Source organism: Penicillium canariense, assembly GCF_028826845.1.
Source record: "Penicillium canariense strain IBT 26290 chromosome Unknown utg000002l_segment0_segment0, whole genome shotgun sequence".
In the NCBI taxonomy this organism is placed as follows: domain Eukaryota; kingdom Fungi; phylum Ascomycota; class Eurotiomycetes; order Eurotiales; family Aspergillaceae; genus Penicillium; species Penicillium canariense.
The window spans coordinates 3,786,940-3,797,641 of NW_026622729.1; the positions used below are offsets into that span (position 1 = coordinate 3,786,940).

A 10,702-nucleotide genomic window follows, 5' to 3' on the forward strand; every position below is an offset into this window, starting at 1 on the left:
TTCAATGGAGCTAGATCATGCCCGGCCTCCGGATGGGGCCCAGCGAGAAGAGAGCCTAGCTCACGACGGTAGCCCTGGAAAGTGGGTTTGCATCATCACCGTCGGCCGATCGCAATGGCCGGTTTTGAGTTTCGCGCTGGGTCCATTACTTTCTCTTTCGTGCCCCGCAGTAGACGCAGCAGCTGTTCAATGAAAAGCAGACAGGAATGATGGTCCTCCTTTGCCGCTGCTGGATCTTTTCCCGGAGGCGCGCTGCAGGAATCCACCGGCGAGCTGCAATGATTGGCGCCAAGCGGGGCTAGGGCCGTTCATGTTGTGCAGAACGCGTTTGGGACGGGTGGGCTCTGGAGGCACAAGGGAGCCATGGCCGAAGACAGTTGGCGACGAGGGACAACTCTGATCCTCCGAAGGCGAAATGGATCTGATTGATGCGGGAGGAGGGATGATGATGCACGCACCCCCGCGCAATCGGTATGGCCGTCTGTAATAGGCCCGACGCTCAAGGGTAGACCCCTCCTTTCTGGCCAGGCCGGAACAATTTGAAGTGGCAGTTCCATGCCAAAGTTACTCGACAGGCGTCGGACGCAGTGATGAGTTGGCAACATGTGCGGTGGGGAGGGCGTTGATTTATCTGCGCCCCGTGTTGCCGGGCATTGACGAGGACGTTTGCCGGAAAGGGTCACCTGCAGCGAGACGGGGCCGGTCTGTCCGCGCGATGGCAAACAATCGAGGGATCGTCACTGCGATGGCGGTAGAATGAGTTCTGGAGGAGGATGGTGATCTCGGATATTCAACTCACTGCAGTGTAATAACTAACTAGTGCTGCTACGGAGATACGCCGTACCGAGAAACTCTCGCGGCCTAGGCTCGTAGTCGAGAGAGTCTACATGGCTGGACGGCAACAATAGGGACGGAGTCCTATTTCCATAGTAATCCGGAGGTATTCTTCTAGTAACAGTCGCTTGCGAGCTTACAAGATACAGCACAAGACACCGGTGACGAATTGGCCCCTAGCTCGTTCTCACCCGAGCAGAGTCTCGGAGTCCGACGTTGCACTCGCGTCCATCGGCAGACTCTTTCAGCCGCCCTGACCGAAGTGCTCCCTTGCGTCTTCGCACGCTCCCAAGTTCGGCTCGCTATGCATTGGGCCAATTCATCCGCGTGGCTCCCACGGGAAACCCCCGAAAGAGTCTCTGGGCCCCAATGAGAGACCAACGAGATGGCCATGCGATGACATAGCCCCCAGTAATAGAAGTGACAGGTCCCACAGGCCCTCCCAAGAAAGCCAGGTTCATCCCATGCTCGAGTCCTGCATGTCAGATATCGTTCAGAGCCTCTGGTCATCTAGAGCCCGTCCCTTCCCTTCGCTGGCATGGAGAACCTGGGATGCACGAGTCTACCGCCCTGAGGTCCTGGGCTTTCGTTTCACTACCGTCCGTTCAACTCTTGCGGGGATACCATCGGCTGCCGTGGCGTTTCACTCTTGGTTTCCTCCAGATGACACTCCATCGGCTTACATCCCTCTCTGTCCGTTAGGTCGCAATGGGCTGGCCTTCACACCAGACCCGCATGTTCGCGGCCGCCTGGTGCGGGATGACATAGAGCGGGTGAAAGGCGACTAGACAGTCGCTCTTCTCGTACACGTTGTCGTCTGAACGTACAGGCGACGACTGCCAGGAGAACGCCGAGGCAAAGTTCTCGCTGGACGAGGGACTCAAGTCCGTGCGATAGTGGTAGTGTTGCGTTGCGCTCAAGCCTGTCAGAACGTAGCAGGTGTGATAAGAATCCGCATGCCTGGGTCCCACGGTTAGTGACAGCTGCACAGGCAAGACAATCCCTCGCAGCAGGATGGGGCGGGAGCAGCAGCTACTTACTTGCCCGGTTTGTCTCGAAGCCCGCCCCTGGGGTTTTGACAGCATCCGAGGATATATCGGTCCAGTCCCTCGCGACTGAAAAGATTTCCGACTGTTGTTTGGGGAGCACCAGGCGATTGTGGCTTCCCATCCAAAGCAGACTGCAGCAGGGGCCAGCACCCACCGACCCAATGGCTGTAGCAACCGTCGACTAACTTGTTCGTTCGGCCGGAAAAGCCACCCTCAGGGGCATACTGCCGAGCAGACAGCCATGACAGCAGCAGGGGTACATTCATGTGCCTTCAAACGCAGTCAGTGTGACAGGCTCCCAGCGTGAATACCTCGGGATGATCCGGCATCTTTCATACCTGGGAATGGTCTCTTCAGGTGGTCCCAGAATAGACAAACAAGCGAGTGCACAGAAGGCATATGCTCCATGCGCCTCGACCCCGGGACTCCCGGAGATGCCACCCTCGAAGGATTGACCTGGGAAGTACAACGAGATCTGTTAGCAAGCTACTGGTACCACCAAAAGGAAATAGAAATTAGGACCATACAGCGTGACAGATATTCTGCCAGTCCGTCCGTCAGAGTCTCGAGACCTACTGCTCGGGCTTTCTCTGCATCAGGCGGCAGAGTCAGGGGCAGATCGAGGAGTGAGATAATAGTTGCCGCGCAGTATGCACCGCTGTATGACGGCAGAGATTAGAGACCCAGATCTCGCATTTCCTCGGGGGGACATTGGAATAATCTCATGATATGTGCTGACTTACCGCACGTCTTCTTCCCCGCCTTCCGTGACACTGAAGCCTCCATCTGCTTGCTTTAATCGGCCCAACCAGCGCCACCTAGCAAGGACCTTGGTCAGACGCGCTAAACGAAGATCCTGTTTGGCGTAGAGGAACAACTCACATCGCTTGGCGATCGATCAATGCAAAGGAGTCCTCGCCCCCAACTAAGGCGAGTGCGAGAACGGCCGCATAGCTTCCGGCAAGGTGTGATATTTGGCCATGCCCGCCACCGAAGCCGCCGGTGGGGTTCTGCATGGGACGAAGTGTTCCCAGCACCCTGCGAGTAAGCGAAAAAAAAAATCAAAGTTAGTCTGTTTGCTCTCTATGAATATGAATGCATCAATAGCATGAGCACCTGTTCTCATATCATGCCGGTGATAGGTTGGCCCGAGGTCCCCGAGGAAGCCGCGGTGCATGGCAGAGTCTACTCCTGGCGGCAACAGTCGACCGACGGACCAGCCTCCAGAGGGGCCAGTAATAAAAAAAAAATAAACCAAAAAACAAATAAAAAACCACCGAGTTGAGATGATACACTTAAACAGGCAAATAATTTTTGATCGTAAAGAAGCAAAGAGAGAGGGCATATCAGATCGGATATCGAGCGATGGGATCATAATAGTATAAGCGCACACACTTACCGCTCACGAAAGCGCGTCGGGTCCTCGCCCAACAGCGTCAAGCCAGCCAGCGCCCAGTAAACCATCCATGGGCGACTGGCATCCATGGCGACAAAGCCGGCGGGGTAATCTTCCAGGGAATCGTAGAGGTAGGCGACATGATCGTCACGCTGGAGCGCAGGCACGCCGCATGCATTGAAGGGGCCCTTTTGACTGGTATGGAGGCCCTTGAGGAACGGCAGGCATTTCTCCAGGGTTGCGTCCTGCAGATCAGTCGTCTCCGTCACGAGCGGGTCGCGGATGAGAGGCGGCTGCGTGAATAAGGCTGGGATCCCCGGCCGGGGCTCGTCTTGGCTGGCCATCCCGGAGGATTTGCCCTTGGGTCTCGGAGAAGAAGGTTGGGTCTCCCCCGGGCGCTTCTGCTGGGGCCTCTGCTGGGACCTCTGCTGGTGCGGCGCGGTGGCGAGCGGCGTCGATATGATTTTCTGCTGGGGCGGTGGGTTGGCGCTGGCAGCGGCTGGGAAGCGAACTTTGCGTCGGGGTCGCCCTGCGATGATGGGTGGCATGGACGGCCGCCTTCTTTATGGTACTGGTAGAGACGGCGATCGACTGCGATGAAAGAAGGCAAGGCCTCATTCACGTCGAGTCCATTGTCCTGGCGCTGGGTCGGGGGCAGATGCGGGTATTGTTCGCGCCGCAATGAATGAGCCAAAGATGGACGTTGCGATTGTTCTCTCCCCACTTTCCATTTTGGTGGGACCCAAACCACTTCTCATCCCCAATCATTCCCAATCACTCCCAATCATTCATAATCATTCATAATCCTTCATCAACCCAAATCCAAGTATCTGCGGGCGCAGTGCAAATGCTTTGTGGCTCCCCCATGATGTGCATTACTCCGTTTCTCTATTCCTCCTCTATTGGGGTGCTGTTTCAGATGGAAATGCGCTCTCCCAAACGGGGCTAGTGCGCCAGTCGGTCCAGTCAACACAAAGAAGAACCAAACGGGCGGTTTTGGCCGTTCTCGTGGCGACAGCCTGCATCATGCTCTGACAGCGTACAGAGGGGCTATTGAATCCTCCGCGCCTGCATGTCAGAGAGGCAAAGCAAGACGGAGAGCTCCCCCACTTTCGTCTCAACCAGTCTTCATCAGTCTCCGCCTGCTCTCGCGCCAGGCCACGATGTACTGTGATGTGATCCATCCACCGGGTTTGTCTGCACGCGACGGTGGCTGGTGAGCTGTGCATGTTCATCTATCATCTCCTCCTCCTGCTCATTCCTGCTCATCGTGCAGAGTGGCTTGTCGCTCTCCCTCCCTTGCTGCTGGCTGCATGTGCACCCAAGCCCTAAGCCTCCGTGCGAAGAAAGGGTCTTTGGCACTGGGTTGGATCTGTCACGTCCTGTTTCCTGGGGAATCCTAGGCTCTTGGGCTGGGAACAGAGTTCCCCATCCAAGGATTTTCGCTTTGCACAGGAGATGCCGCGCATCCAAGCCAGCGATGGGCCACTTGACGAGCGATTGGCTATGGCCACCAACAGGATCCATGCCCCCTCGCGAGTTCACTGCATGGTCAGCCCCCACCACGGCCATGAGCGTCTGCTGGGCCAGGGTTTGGTCTGGCAAGATACGAAGGACGTGGCACAGTGATTGGTTCCGATTAGGAAGGACCTATCCTGGCTCCTCATGGCATCACGATCGGGTGTCAGATCGTCCCCGAGCACGGTCCTTCGGTGGTTAGCAGTGTTGGAGAACACGCTATTGCCACGCTCGCACAGATTCCCTCTTCTCGGCCTCTGTTTCCTTCACTCTATCTGCTTTCCTTCTTCCTGCCTGGGCTCCACTGATCTCCCGTCCCGTGTATCTCGCCCATGGATGTCTGCTCGGGTCCCACGGTCCTCAATATTGAGACTAGACTGGGCACTATGGGCAATAGAACTCCAGAGCGTGAGAATTCCCACGGTCGACGCAATAACCCTAGATAGAAGGGGCCAAAGGTGGTGGTGAACACCATAAGCATAATCACAAGCATAAGAACGATAAAAACAAGAATCTGAGCATCTTATCACCTCGGAACCGGAACAGGCTGCCCAGTCCGCATTCTTTGATTCAATTACCCCGTTTCTCTTTCCTTTTTTTTCTCCTACATCGCTGCCCGTAATAATGCACGGAGATCATGGGACTTGCGATCGCGCGAGACTTCCGAGGCGCACTAAACCCGAAGTGAGCAGAGTCACCACGAGAGATGGAGACGCTCGCGAGATTCGAGGAATGGCAGGCGTGGCGTGGCAGTAGCCGCTGGGTATACTCCTCCACTGCTCCCACCACGGCCCCAGCCTTTCCAGTCCCCACCGTGCACCGTCGGCCACTTCCAAGTGCACTAACCTCCCCTAGCGCATCTTGCGCTCACCGCTGCTTTGTCCCCCCCACCGCCTCACTCGCCGTCAGTCGCCCCATGGCTGTGTGTGACTTTCGGCCTCTCTGAAGAAGGCCTTTTCATCCAGGCTGGCCCTTTCCCTTCTGCTCCCCTCCCTTCAACGACCGTTCATACCACGTTCCGTGGTCTACTAAAAACACAATAACGACGCCATGTCAAATGTCGATCTACCGAGCGATGGCCTCATCGTCGACTACGATTCAAGAGGCTATCTCCCGCAATCATGGCCCGTGGCGGTCGACCAGAACCCTCCGCGCTCCGAGAACACCCATGACCTCTCACCTCTCCAAACCAGCGGTCACCCACTGGAACAGTCGGTGGCCCAGGATCCCAACCTGATGGTCGACTGGCACTTCCACCAACACCTTCAACAGACCCCTCACCAGCACCCCCAATTACCATACTCGCCCGAGGACCCGTCGTCAGCACCCCAGTTCACCACCGCCAGCTACGGCATGGCTATCCAGTCGTCCCCAGTGGATCTCATGTCGGCCGGCCCGCAAGGCCAAATGAGTGCTGGTCTCCTCGATGGTTCCTACCATCTACCACTCTCGGCTCCCGTCGACATGGTGCCCTTCACCTATCACGACTTCCAGGCAGATTTGATGACATTCAGTGGACTGCCCGAGGTTCCGTATGGCGCCCCACATCCACTTCTGGAGAGCAGTTCCCCGACAGACACCTATCTGGAGGTCCGTTCCCTGTCCAGTAGCGACAACGGCTGGAGCACAGTGGATCACCGCCGCTCGCTGGACTTTGGGTTTCCCGAGCAAGGTATCTTCGTCAACCCTACCCAGACCCTGCACGACCGCAGTCTCTCAGAATCATCCTACTCGACGTCTTACGGCAGCTTCGTCGACATTGCCCACCCGATCGGTTCTCCAGGTTCGGACGGAAACATGGATCTCCCGTACCATAACCCCAGTGCTGCGTTGAGCCTGGCTACCTCGCCCACCAGTACCTCTATGGTCCGTCGCGTAACGGAGGAGCAATCTTCTTCCCCTGGTGCTGGTTCTCGATCCCCGTCAGCTGTCAGCCCCAGTGCCATGGTCCGCCCAATCCCAGTCCCCATCAAGAAGTCAACATCGCCCTCCCGGTCATCTGGCTCTCACTCTTCAGCCTCACCCCCGAGCAGGAAACCATCCCGCAAGAGCCCCATTGCGGCCAAGACGTCCGAGACCAAGGTTCGCAAGCAGTCTCAAACCGGCAAGCCCGAGACCGAGAAGCGTGTCGGCAAACGAAAGGGTCCTCTCAAGCCCGACCAGCGTAAGCAGGCCAGCGAGATCCGGAAGTTGCGTGCCTGCCTGCGTTGCAAATTCCTCAAGAAGACTTGCGATAAGGGCGAACCCTGTGCCGGCTGCCAGCCATCGCACGCCCGCTTATGGCAGGTGCCGTGCACTCGCATTGACATCAAAGAGATTGGGTATTTCATGAAGGACTGGAAGGCGGACTATGAGCGACATATCTCGATGGGATTCTCGGTCGGGAATATCAAGGGGTTTTCGGACCAGGAGCGCACGCTGTACATCACCCACGGGTATGGGCAGATCCTGCCCATTGCCGCGCGCGAGGTCTTTGTCCGGGACGAGCAGTGCTTCACCATTGACTGGGTCGAGTCGATGCACCGCGAGCCGACGGAGTACGAGGTCGAGACCGCTAAGCTCTCCGCTGGCATGGAGGGTATCTCGCATGCCATGCTGTCAGACTACCTGGACCGCCATATCGATGGTAACGGCACCTTTGAGAAGTTCGTGGATGACTACTTCGAGGGCACGCCGTTCTTGACCCAGATGCTCAAGACTGCCTTCCGGTACTACTACCGCACTAAGCTGCCCGTGATCCGCAAGGCCCTCAAGCTGATTATTGCCTACAACTTGACCCTACATGTCACTATGGTCGAGGGGCTGGGTGATGAGGGCGGCTTCCTGGGCCGGATCAACGAGCCGGGCTCCAAGTTCCGCGGCAAGACCATGGCCCCGGTGATGATCAACTTCCAAATCAAGTGCGCTATGGCGAGTATGTGGCGCGAGCTGCAGAAGGATGTGCTAGAGGAGCTGTCGGCACTGTACTCCAGCGTGTATAGCGGTGATAAGTTGAAAAACTGGCCCACCATCTTCGTGCTGGCCTCGATTCTGTTGGCCGTCTGGGAGGAGATGCAGTTTGACTGCCATTACCGGACGCCCGACCAGGCCGCCGTCGATAAATTCTGCAATGACATGGAAACGACCCCCGTCGGTGTCATCGTCGGTTTGTTCCAGGCTATCTCGCAGAAGCTGCCCCCCTTCACCGAGTGGGACTCGCAGAAGCACCACCAGCTGCTGTACTCCAACCCTGATGTGTGCAATACGATGACCGAAGTGCGCCAACACGTTGAGCAGCACGGTAAGAACCCCATCCACATGCCGAAATGCCACTTCATCCACAGACCGGCAATGCTAACTCCACTCCCAGAGAGCTACTTGCGCGGCCGCACCGGCACCAAGTTCAACCGCGGGGACTTTGACTGCCTGTCGAACAAATTCGTGTCCCGCCTCGTGATCCGTGCCAACTAGAGACGACACTCCCAACCCCCGAAACCATGCGTATGCGCATGATGAACGAACGATGAATGTTTTCCACGATGACTGCTTTGCTTTGCCAACAGCGAGTTTTCAGCCCAATGATTATTGCGTATTTCCAGCCCTGGCGCCTCCCATGACCTGGATGACTCAAACTACTCCCAAAATTACGCTAGTCGTGATCGATGCGCGAGCGCGTCGTCCCGCTCTTTTAACGATTTGTCTATCTACAATCCGATCTGTTTTATCCCCGCTCCTAGTGAGTCGGTTGCTTACTAGCCTGTGTGTGTTGTGCCTTTTGTGTTTTGCATTGTGGTTCCTGGGGACCGCCCTTCATTTCATTTTCTATTTTTTCCCTTGCTTCCTTTTTCCTTTTCTGTCCAGTTGTGATTTTTACTGCCCCTTGATTTTGACATGTCTTTGTGGTATACCTTTCTCGCATAGCTTCCATCGATGAACGAGGATCACGAACGTTATGAACCGTGTACGGCCGACTGTGTGTTGTGTGTTTCCGATTATTGTGGCAGCAGGCCGGGGCCGTCCCCCACCCCAACAGTATTCTATATCATGTAGGTACTGTCGGATGGAATGGGCCCGGTACTGTAAAAGCAAGGCCGCAGACAGCGCGACTGTGTGTCGCATTCTTTGTGCTTAATCTTCTCGCATGTTTTGTTCTTCTTTTTTTGGATCCGGAGTGCCGAGGGAAACGGCGTCCGACAAGGGTGGAATTCTCCGTCTTGCCTCAGCGGGATCGTGTCTATATATCTATTTCACACCCTTTTTTTAACTCTATCCCAATACTGAACGCTGGCGATCACTCGTACCGGTGTTGAAACTTGCCAATTTGAGCCGAGGGCCCTGGATGCGGTGTAGACGCGTTGAACTCGCAAGGTACTTACCGAAGTGTATCCGGTCAATAGCGGTGTTGATCGTTGCCGCATTCGGCACTTGATAGCCATACTGCCGATGCCGGAACGAGCATCACCTGATCCTATTGGGTCACATGACCTTATCTAAGTATAGAATACACGGGGGCGGTGCTAATGCACAGTGCACCGCCTTGTACCCGATACATCCCGGCTGCACTGCATCCATACAATTGTATACTTGATGGCGCTAGCGGGCTCCATTCAGGTGATCGCGGGTCCACCCCCTCTTTTTGCGACACCCTCCCACGTCATCGTTGCTCCAGCCATCCGCCCATGGGCTGACACCAGTATCGCAGAAAGATACGGACTCCCGGGGCAAAGGGCGGCACAAATCTTTCCACATACTCCCTCCATAAGTTTAGCCAGCCATCAAGGTTTTTCCTTAGCGCAGGAACCAGACCAGTTGCAGTAACCAGTTTTCGCCCACTGGTGGCGTCAACGGCCTGTTCCTACCAGTCGTAATCCGTTGCCCGAACCCGAGCCAGTCGCCGTATCTAGGCATCCTTGACTCATCCGGTACCCGGCATATTCCCGTCTTCCCTAAGGTTCCAAGCGTCGCGCCAGCCCCTTCTTCTTTCTAGCAGTTTCGCATGTCACGCCCGTTTTCTGACTAAGGCGCTTCGCCCCCTCTCCATCGCTACTTAAACCTCACCCCCTCTTCTGCCTCGCCCCCTCTCTCTCTCCTTCTCCCTCCCTCAACCTCTTCGCGATCTTCCGCGTCTTGCCTTTCTCATCTCCAATCACTACGCCATTAAACCTACCATCATCGTTGAACCGCTCTCATCATGCAGATCTTCGTGAAAACCCGTGAGTTCCCCTTGCGTTTTTCTCTCCCCATTCTGAAGGGTTGAGTCGCCGATCCCTGGTCGCGCTCGCCTATCGCCACCTGACCGCCTCTTCTAACGCTTTCTTGTTTTTGCAGTTACCGGCAAGACTATCACCCTCGAGGTTGAGTCTTCTGATACCATCGATAATGTCAAGTCGAAGATTCAGGATAAGGAGGGCATCCCGCCCGACCAGCAGCGCCTGATCTTCGCTGGCAAGCAGCTGGAGGATGGCCGTACCCTCTCTGACTATAACATCCAGAAGGAGTCCACCCTCCATTTGGTTCTGCGCCTCCGTGGTGGCATGCAGATCTGTACGTCTCTTCCTTTCCCCCTCACTTTCTACCCGCGCCACCGGCTTTGGAGACGTTGGTTTTATGGAAACCCGTTTGCTAACTCGCCACAAGTCGTCAAGACTCTGACTGGCAAGACCATTACCCTCGAGGTTGAGTCTTCCGATACCATCGATAATGTCAAGTCGAAGATTCAGGACAAGGAGGGCATCCCGCCCGACCAGCAGCGCCTGATCTTCGCTGGCAAGCAGCTGGAGGATGGCCGCACCCTCTCCGACTACAACATTCAAAAGGAATCCACCCTGCACTTGGTTCTGCGTCTCCGTGGTGGTATGCAGATCTTTGTTAAGACCCTCACTGGCAAGACCATTACCCTGGAGGTGGAGTCTTCGGACACTATCGA

General features: G+C 56.0%; 2 protein-coding genes across 2 annotated transcripts; one reads left to right on the forward strand and one right to left on the reverse strand.

The window, feature by feature from the left end:
• Window positions 1-1,532: 1,532 nt before the first annotated feature.
• On the reverse strand, window positions 1,533-3,827 carry N7482_004548 (CAAX farnesyltransferase subunit beta RAM1; the record flags this gene model as incomplete). The annotated part of the gene is made up of 7 exons (XM_056686673.1): window positions 1,533-1,794; window positions 1,875-2,153; window positions 2,222-2,339; window positions 2,411-2,541; window positions 2,627-2,701; window positions 2,766-2,921; window positions 3,283-3,827. 7 exons carry the CDS (start codon window positions 3,825-3,827, stop codon window positions 1,533-1,535), a joined length of 1,566 nt encoding a protein of 521 aa, XP_056545415.1.
• A 2,020-nt stretch (window positions 3,828-5,847) lies between these two features.
• N7482_004549 (Zn(II)2Cys6 transcription factor domain-containing protein) lies at window positions 5,848-8,247 on the forward strand (the record flags this gene model as incomplete). The annotated part of the gene is made up of 1 exon (XM_056686674.1): window positions 5,848-8,247. One exon carries the CDS (start codon window positions 5,848-5,850, stop codon window positions 8,245-8,247), a length of 2,400 nt encoding a protein of 799 aa, XP_056545416.1.
• Window positions 8,248-10,702: the final 2,455 nt, after the last annotated feature.